Below are 20,663 nucleotides of genomic sequence, written 5' to 3' on the forward strand. Positions count from 1 at the left end.
TGATTTTCCCAATTTCAGGACATATATATCGAAAATCCAGACACCTGCTTTTGAACGAAAGTCTTAACAAAATCAATTGATTCAATTAAGCAGGTAAATAATGTGTATGCTAATTACCTTATTTTTTATCTATCAGTATCTAGGAACTGGTAATGAGAACCATATGAAAACACAGAACAAGTTCAATGGCAGAGGAGGGACAAATTCTGGCTGCTGTGATGTGGTGGGAGCTGCACAGTGCATATTTTGAATTCTGGAACCAGAGAGCTGGACACAAATCCCACTATTGTCATTTTCTGAGTGTAGGGTCTTGGGAAAATCATTTAATTTCTCTGTGCCTTAGTTTGTTATCTGTAAAATGGGGTGTGTATTAGACCCTGTCTCATAGGAGTAAGTGAATCGACATTTCTTTATCTTATAGAAAGAGTGCTGTATATATAATAAGCTATTCTGTTAATAATTAGTATTCTGAAGGAGGTGATTTTGTAATTGATCCTGGAAGGTTTGCACAGAAATTCTAACTTTAAAGGTGTAGAACAAATAGAAAGTCAAGAGATAAAATGCCTAGGTAAAGAAAATTAATGCACTTCAGAGAACAGTGAGTTACAGAGAGGCTGATGATGAATGCAAGTATAGGCAAGACAGGTATGGTGACTATGGCGACAACGTGGGGAGCAGTAGATGGGCCTTCTGCGCTATGAAGAAGGGCAGCCACCCATGTCCTGCTGGCCTTTCACACTACAGCTCACAGCACCAGTGCTGTTAATAAACCTCTCTTGAACAACTTAAACAAGGCAAGTTTCAGAGTCATTAAATGATGTGGCTAATTTCACGCCAAAAACAGAGCAGTCAGAACTGGAGAAGCTTCCTTATCCAGGTCTAGGGTGGTCTGAGTCAATGGAAGTTGCTCTGTGGAAAGTTACACAAACTAAGCCCTGCTTTTTAGCATGAAAAACCTGGTGGGTGTGAAACTGAAGGATCTGACTGGGGGAAGTTACGGGGTGGGGGGGTGAAAGATGCTGGAGGAATCTGCAATGTAGGAGAGACTGTGATGTGCTGCCCAGATCCTGCTTCAGGAAGGAAGCATTCACATGTCCTTGCCCTCCGCTTGTGGGACTGTGGAGGCCAGAAAGTCCCGAGGTGGGGGCTACCTTCAGGAGAAACCTCAGCTCCCCACAATCACAGCCTTCTCTGGGTGGATGTACCCAAATATTCATCATGCAGCTACGTCAACACCAAGCCCCTGTGCCCTAATTCAAGACAATTCTGATGTGCCTTCCAGAAAGATGCAGAGCTTCGCCACTGGGGGTGCTGAGGACCACACTGGGACTGCATCACAGCCTAACTTTTCCTTCAGGCCCCTTCTGACTCCTTTCCCTTCCTCCCCAAGTCGTTGACCCCAAAATCAATTCCTAATAAGATTCCAGCATGCTCATCTCTGCTCAGAGTCTGTGTCCTGAAGAGCTGGACCTGCATCAGGAAGAGTGTAGAAGAAATACCTGAAACGAAACAGTCATTTTGATGGAAGAATATACAAAACCTTGTCACTTGCCTGTTGGGAGAAGGAGGGGTCAAAATTACGTCTTAGCTTTCAAGCCCGAGTGAAACGATAATATTAGTACATGTAAAGAAGACCCTAGCCAGAGGAAGCGGGGTGGGACACAGGGAGATGAAAAAATAAACTGTCTAGATGAAAGTCAGAAATTTGAGAGTGGAACTCAGGAGAAACAGAGGGCTAGAGACAGCACCTCCGAGTCAGCTCGACAGAGGCCATCCAAAAAAGCCATGGTGGCAGACGCAACTCTGCGAGGCTACCAGAGGACTCTGGAAAATGCCAAAGGCAAGAAGAGTCTGTGAAGATTAGAAAAGGAACATCACAGGCATGACAGGACAATTCAAAGAGAGAAACAGCATGAAAAGAAAGACAGACGAAAATCATGGAGAAGGTTTGACCAGAGATCAAGGAGAATAGGCACCAAGAGAAATAAGTTTTGAACTTAGCAAAGGTGTTTTGCAAGAGTTTATACACATACACACACACTCCAGAAATTCTGATGTGCCTTCCAGTTGCAGAGTGGTGAGGGGTACTGAGGACCACACTGGGACTGTGTGGTGTGTGTGTGTGTGTGTGTGTGTGTGTGTGTATACGGCAGAAGAAGGGAGAACAGCCTTCAAAAGTACACAAGGCTACAAAGCACAAGGGAAAGGAGAGGGTGGGACGAATTGAGAGAGTAGCATTGACACATATACACTGTCATGTGTAGAAAAAAGCTAGTGGGAAGTTGCTGTATGGCACAGGGAGCTCAGCTTGGTGCTCTGTGATGAACTAGAGAGGTGGGATGGGGCGGTGGGTGGGAGGGAGGCTTCAGACGGAGGGGATGTATGTATACATGGAGCAGTACTTTCAGAACAGCAGAAGAAAGAGAGCCAGGGTTTACGTAATACACCAGAAGAACAGTCTTACCTGTGCAGTTCCTTTCCTCCATGTCCAGGGCAAAGCCACTATTGCAACGGCACTTGAAACTCCCAATCGTATTCCTGCACTTTCCATAGGTGCACATCCCGGGAAACGCTTTGCACTCATTGATATCTACAAGCAGAACAGAGTCGGAATGTAGAGCTGGTCGAAACAAAAGAGGAGGTCCATCGTTTTAAGTGAAGAACCTACCTTGATGGAAATTCATGTACTCAAGTGAGAATGGGGGGGGGGTGGTGTTAAGTTTTAAGTGATTACACTGATGCCACACAGAAAGTTTCAGTTGCGAAAAAGAGTTTGTATTTGTAATGAAGTGTTCTGATTCCTTTACTTCTGACCATTTGTTTTGTAACGTTTAGTGGGCACAGAGAACTTTTTGCAACATCAGGGCTGCATCTCATCAGGCTGTGCTGAGGAAAGCAGTGGTACAGTAGAAGGATGTAAGAAAAGTGCTATCAGCTGTCCCAGTGTCTTCACTTCAGTACCAAGGGGATTTATGCTCCTGGGCCATAGGCTGGTTGTACATTTTAACAAAGAAAATAAAGTGGGGAACCAAACGTTTAGAGCAAAATCAAGCCTCAGAGAACGTGGAAGGTGAGCTTTAGTGTGGAGGGACCCATGCGCTGCTGACAGTTACCTTTGTAAAACGGCCTCCCGGTAAGGACATCCCCTCTGTTAGCAAAGCCAGGCCCCCGGGGGCACAGGGTCTCATACTCTTTGGTGCCAAGTTTGGGGCACTCCTCACACTCGGTGCCCCAAGCTGCTCCGACCGCACAACAGCAGGCATCCATGCGGAACTTCCCAGGTACAGGATGGATGCATTCGTCCTCATCCCACTTCAAGTAACACTGCTCCATGCGGATATCTACAGGGAGGGGGAACCACAGGTTGAGGTCAAGCTGTCAGTCACTGAAGATTCACATACCGATCACCTGCTAAGTCCCTCCCTAGCAGGACTGGTATCAATTCTATCAGAGCAGTTTGTCTCTTTTGTTTGCAGAACATTTCCCATTTGCTTATGCAAGTCTCTTCTTGAAACTATCTCACGTGCACAGCCACAGTAGCGAAACTGAAGTACTGACAAAATGTATTTAACCAAGGTATAACGATGAAGAAAATCTAATACATCCTTACAGAATGTTACAAAGGTATCATTTGGAGTGATATTACTACTAAGAATTTATTTTGCTGAGTGATAACTGAAAATCAATGATATAAATTCATATATAGCATCATTAAGTTACTGAAGGCAATTTGACTTCATTAGTTATTTGATCATACTGTTGCTGTTGTTCAGTAGCTCAGTTGTATCCGACTATGCAACTCCATGGACTGCAGCACGCCAGGCCTCCCTATCTCTCACCATCTCCCAGAGCTTGCTCAAACTCATGTCCATTGAGCTGGTGATGCCATCCAACCATCTCATCCTCTGTTGTCCCCTTCTCCTCCTGCCCTCAACAGTTCCCAGCACCAGGGCCTTTTCTAATGAGTCAGCTCCTCGCATCAGGTGGCCAAAGTACTGGAGCTTCAGCTTCAGCATCAGTCCTTCCAAATAATATTCAGGACTGATTCTCTTTAGGATTGACCCATTGGATCTCCTTGCAGTCCAAGAGACTCTCAAGAATCTTCTCCAACACCACAGTTCAAAAGCATCGATTCTTTGGTGCTTAGCTCTCTTTATGGTCCAACTCTCACATCCATACATGACTACTGGAAAAACCAAAGCTTTGACTAAACAGACTCTTGTTGGCAAAGCAATGTCTCTGCTTTTTAATATGATGTCTAATTTTGTCACAGCTTTTCTTCCAAGGAGTGAGCATCTTTTAATTTCATGGCTGCAGTTATCAACTGCAGTGATTCTGGAGCCCAAGAAAATAGTCTGTCACTGTTTCCATTGTTTCCCCATCTATATATTATGAAGTGATAGGACCAGATGCCATGATCTTAGTTTTTGAATGTTGAGTTTTAAGCCATACTGGTACTATTATTCTGTCATCTTCAAAATGTACTTTACTTTTTTCTAAACTTTGGAGATAATTTAAAATTCCAAAAATAATTTTTCTTTATTATTGGACTTTGGATATTTCTAAACAATTCCATATGATTTTATAGCCATACTTTGTATCAAATTTAAATATGCTGTCAAAAATTAACTTAAAATTTGTGTTATTATAATAACTAAACTATGATATTGCCAACTTTTTACTTACCACTAATTTAAAAAATCTTTTTAAAAAAATACTTTAAAGATCTTCAAATATAATAATTTAAAAATATTTACTATTAGCTTTTTGAATACTTTTTAAATATGTAATTATTTGAATACTTGTTTAATTTATAATTTTAAAATACCTAAATACCTTGAAGATCTGGGACAGTAATACTACCATTGATGACAATTTGTCTACAAACTGAATTTCAAATACAAGCCTATGTAAAGCTATATTACAAACTAAAAAGTTATTGTTTCATAACACACTGGGGAAAAATTCCTTAGGTAAATAAAAATTGTTCAGAGACCACATAGAATTATTAGAAGTTTCTTTTTCAATCATGAAGCTTAACTTTAGTCAAGGATGACACTGATAAATAAAGTCAACTAGGCATTTCTATAATACAGTGTTGACAGAAAGAGCTTCTTTATTTACAATCTTTTAAAAAATAGAGCATTAAGAAAAGTTTAAACTCTGAAGATGGTAAAGGAAGGGACAAGATCAGTCAATGTGTGCACACAGAAGCCACATGACTTTGCCATGACTCTCCCCACTGTCTTGTCTAGAAGCATAGCAGCAATGGACTGCAGAATGTTAACCTCAAATACGAGTCTCCACTTTTTCTTCTATGTTTAACATAGAAGGTCTCTTATTACGCTGACTCAGTGTAAAAGATTAAACAGGACTAAAACACCTGATTAAAAAACTGAAAAATTTTTTGTGCATGCAAGTTTTTTTTTTTAATACACCAGGCTCACAGAAGTCACTCAGTAGTGAGTAGCTCACTGAATGTGTGCTGTACGTGTGCTCAGTCACTCAGTCTGACTCTCTGTGACCCCGTGGATTGTATCCCACCAGGCTCCTCTGTCCATGGAGTTTTCTAGGCAAGAATACTGGAGTGGGTCGCCCTTTCCTTCTCAGGGGATTTTCCTGACCCAAGAATTGAACCCATATCTCCTTCATCCCTTGCACTGGCGGATGGATTCTTTACCACTGGAGCCACCTGGGAAGGCCAGGTGTGTGAAAGTAGAAACTTGTAAATATATTGGTATTTGTACACCCATGCTCATAGATGCCTTATTCACAACAGCCAAAAGGTGGATGCCACCCAAGTATCCATCAATAGGTAAGTAGACCAAAAAAATGTGGTACCTACACACAATGGAACACCACTCAGTCTGAGAAAGCAGAGAAATACTGATACATGCTACAACATCGATGAACTCTGGAGACACCACACTACGTGAAACAAGCTAGTCACAGGAGGACGAACATCATATGATTCCTTTCATATGAGGCACTTAGAGCTGTCAAGTCCACAGAGACAGAAAGCAGAAGTATAGACACCAGGGGCTGGGAGAGGGATAAATAGAAGTATTTAATAGGTTCAGAGTTTTCAGTAGGAGAAGAGGAATTTTGAGATTAATTTTTGAGCAGTACCAATTTTCTGTATTACACAGAAACCATTTCATTGAAAAGTGAAAGTGAAAGTCGCTCAGTCATGTGGACTGTAGTCATGGAATTCTCTAGGCCAGAATACTGGAGTGGGTAGCCTTTCCCTTCTCCAGGGGAATCTTCCTGACCCAGGAATTGAATCCAGGTCTCCTGCATTGCAGGCAGATTCTTTACCAACTGAGCTATTGGGGAAGCCCATTTCATTTAAATTCATCCATTTAAAAAATATTCTCTAGTGAGTTCCTCCAAAATACTTCATTTAAAGCAAGTTTTCCAGCTACCAACCTAATACATTTGGTCAGGCCACTCCAAAATAAGAAAATGTATGCTTGGTTCATGAATCTTACCCAAACACACACGGCCAGTTCCATCCAATGTAAGGCCTTCAGGGCACTCACAATGAAAAGATCCTTTGCTGTTGACGCACCGTCCATTTGGGCAAATGCCAGGAAACACCTCACATTCATTAACGTCTGCAGGGAAATGAAGCAAGCAGAGGAATAAAGATGTCACCGATAGAAAAAGCAGGTGTAATCTTACTTCCTGTATAGCATATTCATTTTGCAATAATATGGATTATTACCTCAGTTAAGCAGATATATTTCACAACGAAGCTACTGGGTCCCCTGGGTACCAGCTGTGAAAACTGCCACAGCCTTGCTCGTCCATAAAACACAGCCGAGATAAGCTCTTTGCCAGCTGCTCTATGCCTTAAAGGCGAGGGATGAAAATTTACCCCACAGCATAAAGAGGAGAAATGGGAAACTCAAAGCTGTTTCCTAAAAGTATTATTCTAAAACATTTGTTGACAGCGTAAGAGTATTTTTACCGAAATTCCAAGGTTTTTGAGAATGATAAATATCTCCAAAGTATGGGAGAGAATGTCAATTTTAAATACTTTCCTAAAGATTCACAATGTTTTTAACAACCTACTCACCTTCACAAGTAACACCTTTTATCCTGGCAAACCCTCTTGGGCAAGCTGTATCTGTGAGAATGAAGGACACATTTTTTTTCACATTAGAAAAGAAAATACAACTGTCCTAAGCGCAACAAACAGAATAATGGAATCAAAATTGAACTAAATAAAACCCAAAATCCGGGTTTTAGAGGCAAAGGACTCCGGCTGCCCTATAAGCTGTGGTAACTCTTAGTTTTGACCCATATTGAGATTCTCATAATTTTCCCTACAATTCCCTTTTATTTTTCACGTTGTCAACTGAATCATAAGTAAACCAAAGACTTAAAGGGACGAGAGATCATTTTCTACTGGGACACATGCAAACAAGAATACTGGAGGATACTGATAGTCATCCAGCAGCTAAATTCTAGTTGCCTTCCTTCCTTGTCTAAAATATTCAGAAGGTCTGCTTATAGTAAGAGGATAAACCCAAAACGTATTTCAAGAAGTGAATACATTTTACCAGAAAAGATATCATATTAGGGAGGGCAATGACCTTATGGTCTTCCTCACTAGGGAACTATATAGAGAAAGCAGTGCTTAGTTGAGGAGGAAGCTTTCCGATGTGAAGCCCAGAATCCTAGTGGGCAGGCTCCTACCTAGCTCACACCGCTCACAGGGGCTCCCCCAGGCGGCCCCAAGCGTGGCGCAGCATTCAGATTTCAGAGTAGCTCCATTGATGTTGACCTCACAGCGGTTGTCCTGGATGTTGAGCCAACAGGTCCCTTTCAGGCTGTCTGAAAAGGAATAAAAAACAATGGGGAGTTCTCATCTCTGAAGAAAATATAACTCAGTTCTATACACCAAAAACATTATTTGACAGTATTAAAAAACGCCAAACTGTTACCTTAAAAACTTTTCTATATCCTAGACACATTTACATGTACATGCATTTAAATGCGTATTACATACATGTAAATTTCACATGATATTTGAATTAATACAATTATATATCTGGGTATTCTAGGAGCAGCTGCTACTGCCCAAGACTTCAATACTGGGATTTGCAAATAACAGCCCATGACTGTTATAAGATCATTACTTATATGAAAAATACTTGTAAGATTTATTCTTTATGGCAAATACTTTGATATTTAAGATTTTATCCAATGGCACTCTGCAAATAATCTCCTTCTCTCCCAATTCCTTCTCTCCCAATTTGGTAGATATCTGCAGTCCCTACCAAATAAACCACATACAATGGTTCTTCTATTAGAGAGAAGCCAGTTTTTCTCCAACTGAAGATAGTCATTTGATGAATAATTTGAAAAAAGAAATCTTAAAGATAAAAAAGGAAATAAAACCTTTAAAACCACCATTAAGACACACCATGGATATATTTGATATAATTTCTATGGTATGTATGTACAGCTTTATCTCTAGTTCAAAATACATATTTATGATAAACTATTTGAAGAAATAGCAGAGAAAATAAAAAAAACTACCTGTAACGCTACCATCCAGACTCAACTACTTCTAACTTTTTAGACTATGTTTCCACACCAAATTTAATTTCCTCCTTAAATGATAGTAAAAAAAAAAAAAAAAAAGATTTTGAAGCAGAGAAAAGCAATCCCAAGTTGACATAGCAAATATTAACTGGGTAAAATAAGTCTTGTGATGATTTCCTCACAGTACTGTGGATCTCAGTGTCTAGTGTGTAACATTACCAAGCCTCTTACTAAAATGCAGAGTCAAAATGCAGATTCTCCGGATGTGTGGCCTAGGAGTCCACATGTGAAAAGCTCCTGAGATGGTCTCTCTGCAGGTGATGTGTAAAATGATTGAACAAAAAGCTTAATAGCATATTGCAGTCATAGACTTGGAAGGCAATAAAGTAAAAACATATTCCTACAGCATTTATTTTATTTAAAACTCATTTAATAATAAGGACCAATAAGGTTTTACAATAAAAACAATATAACCAGAAACACAGGAGGATTCTTTACCATCTGAGCCAGAGAAGTCCAAGAATACTGGAGTGGGTGGCTGATCCCTTCTCTAGGGGATCCTCCCAACTCAGGAATCAAACCTCAAGGGTAAAACAAAGGAAACACCTCTGTCCTTGACTGAAGACAAAGAGCTATGGGGCAAGGATGCGAAGAAGAGATGGGTAGTCTGCTTTTTTCTATTTTGAGATTTAATTTGGATAAAAACTGTGCACAAATGAAAGAGATCTGCTCATATGCATTTGTATCAGCTATCACATTATAAATTTTTTTATAGGTTTAACCTGCAAATTCCATAGCATAGAGGAAACAGAGATGACAGTGTAAGGCCACTGTGTATTCAAATGGTCTTTTAAGAACTGGGTTAATTACTGATTTATCACCTTGATTGTAGTCATTTTAAGATATACTGTGATAAATATTTACTAACATTTATTGAGGCAGCAACAAGCACTATGAAAGGCTTTCCATATATTAGTTTATTTACCCCTTAAAACAACCCTATACGATACAGACAACTGGTAGAAGAGAAAACTGAGGCACAGGGGTCAACTAATTTACCGGAAGAAGGTCACCCAGCCAGGAGGGCCAGCATCAAGATTCAGACTTGCACTGTGTGATTTTAGAGGCCTCATTCCGCAACTTAGTGCTTCTTTAGACTGGTATTGTATCAACACTGAAAACTCACAAAATCAATAGACATACATTCATACACAATCCATCTCTCCTTATTGTTTCTTCTTGTGTGTGTATAGGTATATATGTCACTACACACACATGCAGTCACAATATAGATGTAGCTATATAGTCAGAGGTTGGTTAAGCTCTCCAAAAAAATAAAGCAGGGTAAGCAGATAAGCTAGAGGCTATAGGAATAGTCAAAAAGAAAAATAATGGTGCCTTGGATTGGGGGTTGTTGAAATTGATGGTGAGAAGGGGTTGAAATATGGAAAAACTTTGAGTACAATCAACAGGATTTAGATGGATTCAACCTGAAGCTTGAGAGAAAGGCGTCAAGAATGACTCCAATTATAAAAATAGAGTTACAATTTGTCAAGACAGAACTGCTTCTAGGAGACCCAGATTTGAGCTGAAAGATAGAAATTTGGTTTTAGACATGCTGTTTGATATGCCAATTAGACACCCCAGTGGAGATACTATGCAGATAATTAGAAAGGCAAGTCTGAACCTGGTGGAGAGATTAAGGCTAGAGAGAGAATTGTGAGAGTTAATGTAGAGGACATCTAAGCATGTAGGTAAAACAGAGATGCAAAACCATCCCAGGACCCCAAGACTGACCTGTGAGACATTTCCAACTGGATAGCAGGAGAAAATGAAAGATTTAACAAAGGCAACAGGAAAGAGGCCAGGAGAGTGAAAGGAGAAAAAGAGAAGGCCAAAAGGAAAAACTTCTTGAGAGGGGGTGAGTGATGAACTCTGTTCAATACTGTTAATAGACTAAGATGAGGAACAAGAATCGACCATTGGATTTTACAACAGAGAGCTCACTGCCCCTGTTGTGTCCATGAAATGTGAGGACAGAACTCAGATCCAAGCCAAAGATGAGGGAAACTGGTATGGATTATGCAGAGCCATCAGATGGAAGCAGTATAATGCAGGAAAGATTAATCAAATATATTGTTCTATTATATTTCATCACTTCAATCAGAAAAGAATAGTCTCTTCAAGCAGTCTAGAACAGCTGAAGATTGGTTTATGTTTATGAAGCTTGCAGAATACGTTCTAAATCCTGAAATATTCTTTGTATCTAACTAATTCATTTATGTTCCCATTTAATTTTAAATTCGAAATTACATCAGGGGATTTTTATTCAGTTTTAAATTTAGAGATTTGGTTCCTACCAAGGGGCAATTTGCAGGCTAAACACTGATTAAAGCCATTTGACAGTCTTATTTAAAAAGTACATTCATAATATTTCTTATGTATATTTTCCTATTTGTTTTTAAAGCTTGAATTGTTTTTAATGAAAAAAGCAGATAAAATAATGTCTAAAATGTAAACATATTAAGTAAATTTCTTTCTGAGCAGCTTTTGGCTGAGATACTCAAATCTTATTACAATGAATGAACACACATAATACATTGGCTTAGAAAAATATTGTGGGGTTTAGGTGTCCAACATAATAACTTGGAAATAAAATGTCTTTGTTTTTTTATTCATTAATAATTAACTATAAGAGTAAGAGGCCAAAATCCCAGAAGTGTTTATGATGAAGCAAAAACTCTTAAGGTATCTTTGATGCCCAAGTGGCATACAGATTTAGTTTTCTGAGACATTAATTGACTAATGCTGAGTTTATTTCCTTTGCATAATAAAATGATTCTATCTCAGTTGGAAACTGTGGCTTAGCAAAAATATTTCTGCCTTACCAGATCCAATCCATATGCACCCCCTCCACCCCCAACCAGGAATTCTGTGAGAAAGAAAGTAATGCCCTAGGCAGATGGCAGCCTATTTTCTAGTATGGAGAGCGGAGCAAGGCTCAAATTTCACCAGCTGTACCTCATTGGGAAATTGAATGCTGGCATTTCCAAAGGGAAGGTTTTCATTGAAACTTTGGACTTCATCATTTCTCCTTCCTGTGACAGACAGGTACTCTAAGTATCCAGCTAAATACTGTTAGCATCAGATATAATATGGAAAATTCTATTGTCTTTGGCAAACACTAAACTGAAAATTCATATTGAATAGATAGCAAACAAAAACTGCCAATTCATTTGGCACTACATAAAACTGTAACACCTCCCTATTTGGAAATATATATTTAGTTCACTTTGAGATCCCACAGACAGAAGAGCATGGAAGGCCATAGTCCATAGGGTCTCAAGAGTCGGACACGACCTAGCAACTAAACCACCACCAAAAGTGGATACTAGGTAAAAATGTAAAGTATGTATATCTAGTCAGTGTAGCCTTAGACACTAGAAGCAGGAAAGAACTACTGAGATCGGTTTTTTCTCTTACATAAGCTGAAGAGTTGCTTATAGTAACATTATAATAGATCTGACTGCTTCCTTTTATTTATGTCCTACTGCCTTTATCAATGGAGAAGGAAATGGCACCCCACTCCAGTATTCTTGCCTGGAGAATCCCATGGACGGAGGAGCCTGGTAGACTACAGTCCATGGGGTCGCTAAGAGTCGGACACGACTGAGCGACTTCACTTCACTCACTTCATACTTTATCACTGGAGAAGGAAAGGGCAACCCACTCCAGTATTCTTGCCTGGAGAATCCCATGGACAGAGGAACCTGGCGAGTCGTGGTCCATGGGGTCGCAGAGAGTTGGACACGACTGAAGAGACTGAGCATGCTCGCATGCCTTTATCAAGAACTGACCTTCTACATTTTGAGATACATTGAAACACGTTAGTCCTGGAAGTTTTCAAATCTTTCTCTCTTAGAGATTTTCCAAAGCAAGAATTCTTTGGCATTCATAAAGTTATGACTGATAGAAGAAATTTTTTAAAAACCAAGAAATTCTTTCTATTTGTTTAAAGTTTCAACTCTTCAAGTTCTTGTCCTGTTAACTGAGTCCAAATGTGATCACATTTTTGTTTACCATTGAAGGTTGTTTATAAAAAGTATGCAGTAAGGATTTGATTGTATTGCTGCCTAAGGCATTCCTGGGGAATGAATATAAATATGTGTGTGGTATGGAAACGCTTATAATTTATGGTATAATACATATATATATATATATATATATATACTTACACAAAAAGAACGCTTCCTAGAATCTAACAAAATTTAAGAGTCTGTCTAGTTTAAACTATCATGTTTTACTCCTACCTGGATAACAAGAGAAAACAACTGAAGTAACTCCTAAATTATTAGCTTCCTGTGATCATGTACTGTTTACCCACAGTAAGTCCTGGTGTCTCTGCTTATCTCTGGAGTGAAACTGAAACATCAGCACCACGCACAGATCTTACCAATACAGATCAATCCTGTCGAGCTGAGTTTGCTGCCAGGAGAACATTCACAATTGAAAGATCCAAGGTTGTTCCTGCAGGCCCCATTGACACATGGGTTGCTTTCACATTCATTTATATCTACAATCCAGAAGGAAAAGATTCTGTTAGAGCTGCCATGTGTTTCTGGAAAATATTATTCCAACAAGCCACGCTATGCCAGAACGTCTGGTAAACTTGGCTCTTGTGATTTTAATATGGATCTATGAGGCATAAAGTGAATGGGGAATGGAGACATGTATTTTACAGCATGGATATACATGTGCACAGCTGGGGGACTCAGCAGGACGACAGGAATCAGCCTGTTCTGAAAGGGTTCAGTATCTTTACTGTTTCACTACAACTTTACATAAATTGGATTAATTTTCTCTGGTAATGAGATATAATTTTCCTGTGGGAAATTCAAATTCTGATTCCATGAAAGCAACATATTCCTAGGTGCAATGAGTGCTATGCACGAAGGTGACTGTTTCTGTCATTGGTGATTCCATGAGGTTTTGGAAGAATTTAAAAAGCCTGTAGTAGAGACAACACATCGCAATCCTGGTTTTAATTCCAAACTCCTGGATACACATCAGGAAACAAGGGATGAAACTTTAACACCAGGTAGAGCCTTCTCTTCCAGCCCTTCTCCACCCCTCCTGTTCACATTTCCATGTTTGGTTTGAGACATTTCAAAAAATATTTATTTATTTATTTGGCTGCATTGGGTCTTAAGTTCATGGGCTTAGTTGCTCTGTTGCATATGAGAACTTAGCTCCCCCACTGGGGATGGAACTCACATCCCTTGCATTGCAAGGCAATAGGTTCTCAACCACTGGACCACCAGGGAAGTCCTGGTGTGAGACCATTTCAAAGCACAACTCATTGTGCTAAAATAAAAGAAGAGGAAAAATAAACTTTTAATTGTATTAAATAGATTTTTACTATCATTGATTTGAGTCTGAAGTCAAATTGCATATCATAATCTACAATTATATCATAATCAACAATTCCTGTCGATGGTCAGAAGTATGATGGAATTAGAGTAAGCCTATATTCTCAAGTAGTGACTAAACAAGATGTTAAACCAATAAGGTTAAATAGTTTAATACAAGTTCATTAAAAATAAATACAAGATTTAGCTAAACTACTAAAAACAATATCAAAGACTGACTTTCAGTATAAATTAAACCACTCAATTTAAGGAAAACATACTCAGATTTCTTTCTATAACTGGTTAATTATCTGAAACAGGTCAACATACTTTAAGACACCCTTTTGTTGAATACTACCATTTCTGAATTCACCATAGTATTTATTATTTTTTTCTAAGCACCTCTTTGAATTAAACAGGAATATTATATTGAGGAAAACATGCGAATAACTAGAAGATCATAACATTTACTCTTGAACATCTCAAGTCAAATATAAACTAAATTGGTTCTGAAAAGGAAGGGCTCATTGCTAATTTCAAGTCTGTAGACTTGAAATGCAAACTTAAAAATCCATGTGGAAAACAGTTATGTTTCCTCTTTGCTATTTCAAAACTACTAAATAAATACCCAGGTATTTAATGGATTCTTGAAGTAGAAATTGTTTTTAAGAAATATAAACTCATCTTTCTTTCAGGTCCTTTGTAGCAAGAAAGCCTCCTAAAAATATAAGAGCAGGTTTTGTAAATACAGCACAGATTTGGAATGAAAACATCTACTCCAGAGTACTAAATTAAAAAAAAAAAAAAAAAAACACAATGTAAAAACAAATCAGAGAGCCAAAAAAGAAGCAGATACTTAATCTGAAGACAGACTATATATCACCTATTAATTTAATCTGTTAAGAACCTCCCCAAAAAGAAAAATGTCAATTTCATCAACGCGCAAAATCCTGATTTTATATTAAGCAATTATGAACTCAAAAGGTATAAACACATGCAATGACAGCTACAGATATCAACTGTTTAATTTTTCTTTAAATACATTGTTTTTATGTTATAAATGTCATGGAACCAGGAACTGAAACAGTTCACTGTACATTCCTGGAAATAAACTTCAAAGCACATCTGGTTTACATTTAACTAGTTATGTCACTGGAAACACAATCTAAACCACAGCGCTTGCTGTAAAAATTTTAACTTTCACAGACTCTCAGAGCTCAAACAAAAAGAGTAAAATAAATTTTTGTAACTTTGGTTTGAAATATCAGAGAAACTTGATTACTGCTTTTTAATACATACTTAAAATAGACTGTTGAAAACATGAATGACAAGTAAAATTAGTGCATATAGCAAATATATAGAGAGAAAGCTAGAATTGACAATGAATTGGCTAATAACTCCCTGCCTAGTCTTTGGAAATTAGTTTAGAAAGAATAGCATGCAGAGAACTGCTTCAGGCACACAAATTTATCGTGTGAATGCAAGGCTGGAAATAAGGAGGACACCCAAGGGGAAAAGATTTCCATGGCCTTTAGGTCTATTTCTTTTTTGCAAAACACTTTAATTAAATGCAAATAACTTAATAGTGGGATGAAAGCGTAGAAATAACATTTATCTGGTTGAGTTTTTCACAATAAATCATTTTTATTTCCACCAATGTCATAAGGCTAGAACCCAAATATTTCTCTATCATTTCTCTTTTATTTACATAACATGAACTTCTTTCTTATAATGTCAGATATAAAACATATTTCATATTAAAGAAAAGGCTAGTTTATCAGGAACAATTATTCTTTGGCAAAATAAGTAAAGACCATGCTTTTACACCGTCGCTGCAGCTTGATTTGGTATTACTATGCACTAACATTTATGTAATCATCTAATGTCATACTTGTGCTTCCCTGGTAGCTCAGCTGGAAAAGAATCCACCTGCAATGCAGGAGACCCTGGTTTGATTCCTGGGTTGGGAAAATCCCCTGAAGAAGGGATAGGCTACCCACTCCAGTATTCTTGGGCTTCCCTGGTAGCTCAGATGGTAAAGAATCTGCCTGCAGAGTGGGAGACCTGGGTTTGATCCCTGGTTTGGGAAGATTCCCCTGAAGAAAGGTATGACAACCCACTCCAGTATTCTTACCTGGAAAATCCCCATGGACAGAGAAGCCTGCAGGGCTACAGTCCATGGGGTCACAAAGAGTCAGATACAATTGAGAGATTTAACACAGCAATGTCATACTATTCAACACCACTCTTCACTTTGTCACCTAAGTAGGTGAATCCCTTTTATTTATGCTTTGATAGTCTACCTCTTAGTATGCTTCAAGTTCATCTTACTTGTCAAAATGGAAGCAATGTGCTATAAATATTGACAATCTGGTATTCAAACCAAACTGACCAAATTGAATCAGACACCATCCATATAGCTCCCTGCTGTGTCTCCCTCACAATGGCACAAGAGGGTTCTGTCACTGGACAGGGAAACCAGTTCTAATAATCATCAGCTTCTCAGTTAAATGAAGATGATATCCTAAGTTATAATTGCTTTCAGAGCTTCCTGACATTTAACAATAGATCGCTCCAATTGGCAATAGATAAAACTGAAAAAGGGCAGTGGGAAGGAGGTGTAGAAATTCAGGAATAAAAACAAAAGGAAACACAATTGTTGAAATCTCTTCTCCTACCCTCCCAAAAAACTCACGGAGTAAACTCATGGTTTGGAATTAAGTTCTTTTACAAAATGCATTTCTCATGGCAGTTCTGAAGGATAAAAGGTGTTGAGGGGAGGGGGCTCATGTTCAGTCACGCCCTACTCTTTGCAAACCTTTGGATTGCAGCCCACCAGGCCCCTCTGTCCATAGGATTTTTTAGGCTAACGTACTGGAGTGGTTTGCCATTTTCTTTTCCAGGGGATCTTCCTGACCAAGGAATAACCTGTATTTCCTGCATCTCTTGTATTGCAGGCAGATTCTTTACCCCTAAGCCACTGGAGAAGCCCAAGGAGAGTGGGTATGGGTGCTAAAAGATAAAAACTCTGGATGCATACACTTGGGAAGCCTGGACTAATGAAACAAGATACTAAGAGAAAAAAAAATACTAACAGATGTCTCTGTTCATCTATGGACAAGATGAATCTCTGTTCATCTATGGACAAGATGAATGAATCTTCAAGTACTTTAGTCAGGAATGGAAAGTATGCTTCTCTTTGAGGTGCTCCTGAAAAAGGTGTGGACAGGAGGGGAACTCAACAGTTATCTGAACTAAGTTTAGAAAAACTGCATTTTATACTGAGGTTTTCATTTTTCTTTACTTTTTTTCTCTCTTCAGGCTAATTACTGTTTTTCACTGGTCCCTCAAATTCAATCCAAACTTAGAATTGCACTTTGTAATTGCATTTCATTGACTTCAGCTGAGTCATCTGTATTTCGGCATCTTGTTTGAGTCCTAAGTTGTTTCTGTTCATAAGAATGCTTTGAAGTTAAATAAGAAGAAGAGAATGTTAACATCTTTTTGCATGATATTACTATTGCAGCTTTCTTGGCTATGAAGTTACCAGGAAATAAATACTTTAATATATTTAAAAAAGGGTTATTCCAAATATCTTAAGATGAAATCTTTTTTTTAAAGTTACTATTCAGAAGTAGTTATTGGATTTGAGAATGTCATGGGATACTTCTGTAGGCCCACACAGTGCAACTGAAAAGGAATAATGACCAGTAGTCATATAGCAAATTATCCTGAAATACACAGTACTTTGATCAAGGAACAGAAATATAATTGAAGATACTCATAGCTTAGCTAGTATCTCACTGAAAATGGGGCCTTTCTGAAGCATTTAACTTATTCATATAACTTTCACTGCAGAAAAATGAGCTTAAAAGAAAAGGAAGGTTTTTTTAAACAGCAATTCATGATCCTTAAATCCAAGCCATAACTTTCAAAAGGAAAGAACAATTTTCTTGGACTATAAATTTAATTTAGGTGACCATTTTTACTCAGGCCTCAAATATAGGTTAGCCTATTTTCTGGGCCAACCTCTGAAGTCTATCAATCATTTGATAAATAAAATGCTGAAGAGCTGACTTTGTTGTGAGTTCAGGTTCTCCTAGGCTAATGTGTTACATTGGTTTTAAAAAGGGAAAACCAAACAAACAAAAATCTGATATTTTATCAGCAAGTGAAACAAACTGGCTTCTTTCACTTATTTTCATTAACTTCAAAATGTGTGTTGATATTTCTTCTGAATGGGACAAAACTGATGGTATTTATAAACTGGGCTAGATGCATGCTATTTCTAAAACTGGCAGATCAGCTGAGATCGTAAAATTTAAAACATATTCAAACAACATTCTTTTTGCTCTATTGCTTGATAATGTATTTGAGGTTCATGCATATTAAGATGCTTACTATTCACAATGAAGAAAAGCGGCTCTTACCTTCGCACGTCTCTGTCTCAGTCCTGAACACGTAGCCAGGTGGGCAGGTGCAGCTGTAGCTCCCAGGTGTGTTTCGGCACAGACCATTGTCACACAGCAGTCTGTTTACCAGGCACTCATCAATGTCTGGAAGCCACCGTTAGAAGACAGGAGACACACACAGTGAAACGGACAGTACGATGCTCAAAATGTTTTAATTTCGTTATTTGTTTTTTTTCCTCATCCCATACCTTACTCTGTCTCTTTGTACCCAAAGCACATTCCTTGACCCTAAGCAAAATACATTTTACTCAAATGGAACAATCTTGTGCTTACTCTTAAGATGTTCTAAAGTCCCTGGGATGTGTGTTAATGCTTTGGAAAAGGCACATGACTACTATGTTCTTCATTTACTTGTTGACTTGCAGTAGTATTACATTTTAAGCATCATTATAGTCTCCCCCAAGATTATACACTTTGCCAAGAGGCCCAATCACAATGTATTTATCCACTGATCCATGCTGTGGGTTGAAATGTGTCTCTCAAAAAAATATTTTGAATCCCTAACCCCCAGTGCCTCAGAATGTGACCTGATTTAGAAACAGGATTCTTAAATAGAGTAATCAAAATAAGATCCTTTGGGTAGGTTGTATTCAAGTATAGGTGTGGACACCAACGACAGCAATAAAGGGGAAATTATGACACAGGGACAGACACATACAGAGGGAAGTTGATGTGAAGATGCACAGGGGAAAGACAGGCGTGTAGCTAGAGTGACACATCTAAACACTGAGCAATGCTAAAGACTGCCTGCAAACACCTGAGACTGGAGAGGAAAAGAAGGATTCTCCCACCGAGCCCTTCTCCCCTAGAAGAGGAAAGGAAGGATTCTCCCCTAGTGAGAGCATGGCCCCACTGACACCTCGATTTTGGACTTTCGACTTCCAAACTATAACATCGATTCCCATTGTTTTAAGTAACCCCATTTTGGGTACTTTGTTAGGGCAGACCTAAGTAAACTAAAATTGAAATTTGTTTTTTTTATTTTAAAATCTAGTTTTAATTTTATTAAAATTATGCATGTACCTACTTTAAAGAGTTGAGCACTGCCATGAACTGTGTTCAGTGTGTGAATGTTCATTGAATTTCCTTGTTTTCAGTAGGGTACCCATGCACTCAGCTGTACTTAGATGCTATGCTGGAAGTGACTTTGCTTTTAGGGAATAAAAGCTAGGTGGTTTGCATAGTTTTATAAGTGTTCAACAATCTCTGGCTGGGGTCCCTGCAAGTAGGTATCAAAATCTATTGTAAGTGCATGATATTTAATATAATTTTATACATCCATTATATGTGTATCTTCAACTCAAGGTGAGATGGATATATAGTAACATATATCAGTAATAAAACTCAAAACCATAAACATGGAAAAATATATTTCTTTCTAATCATAATCAAGACTTATATTTGAGTCATTAGTGGTAGATGTAAAAATTATTATATATAATGAAGGATTGATTAACATTCATTTTATAAAAGTGGACTCAAGTGCTCTGCTGGAAAATCTAGATTTTTCACAAATTCTTGAATATAAGAATTATGTATTTGAGGTTTTTAAAACATTCCCTTATAAATTACAAAAGGAAACATCCATCTCATTTATCATATTTGGATATGTTGCAGCAATTGACTGTTTCTTTCCAAGTCAACCTGTAATATTTAATTCTCTTAATGTAGTATATTATCCGAGGAGAAGGCAATGGCATCCCGCTCCAGTACTCTTGCCTGGAAAATCCCATGGACGGAGGAGCCTGGTGGGCTGCAGTTCATGGGGTCGCGAAGAGTTGGACACGACTGAGCTACTTCACTTTCACTTTTCACTTTCATGCATTGGAGAAGGAAATGGCAACCCACTACAGTGTTCTTGCCTGGAGAATCCCAGGGATGGGGGAGCCTGGTGGGCTGCCGTCTATGGGGTCGCACAGAGTCGGAAACGACTGAAGCGACTTAGCAGTATATTATCCATACATACCACCTTGTTAATTTTTGAGTCCCACTTCCTAGTAAAACATTATAGGATTAAGATATATGCAGATAAAACAGGCCAATAATTGGCTATATGTCCATTCATCTGGGGGAAAAACCTAATTTAAATATTAATACTAAATTGTGCACTAAAAAGTCTGTTACTGTTTAACAGTATTTGATTCCAATATTTTTATATCCCTATACTAAAAAGGAAACAAGAGAAACTATAAGACCTCTAGTTTTAGTCACTTATTTATAGTTTGAT

General features: G+C 38.3%; 1 protein-coding gene across 1 annotated transcript in view; it reads right to left on the minus strand.

Annotated features, from left to right (window-relative positions):
* Nucleotides 1–20,663, minus strand: part of FBN2 (fibrillin 2) — a 222,221-nt gene that overhangs the window by 63,902 nt on the left and 137,656 nt on the right. The window contains exons 19-25 of the mRNA XM_027547035.1: nt 18,395–18,520; nt 13,010–13,129; nt 7,705–7,842; nt 7,082–7,132; nt 6,492–6,617; nt 3,114–3,341; nt 2,465–2,590 (exon numbers count right to left, since the gene is read on the minus strand). Coding sequence (XP_027402836.1) covers nt 2,465–2,590; nt 3,114–3,341; nt 6,492–6,617; nt 7,082–7,132; nt 7,705–7,842; nt 13,010–13,129; nt 18,395–18,520 — 915 coding nt within the window. The remainder of the gene's footprint in view (nt 1–2,464; nt 2,591–3,113; nt 3,342–6,491; nt 6,618–7,081; nt 7,133–7,704; nt 7,843–13,009; nt 13,130–18,394; nt 18,521–20,663) is intronic.

Source organism: Bos indicus x Bos taurus, chromosome 7 (assembly GCF_003369695.1).
Source record: "Bos indicus x Bos taurus breed Angus x Brahman F1 hybrid chromosome 7, Bos_hybrid_MaternalHap_v2.0, whole genome shotgun sequence".
Taxonomy (NCBI): Eukaryota; Metazoa; Chordata; class Mammalia; order Artiodactyla; family Bovidae; genus Bos; species Bos indicus x Bos taurus.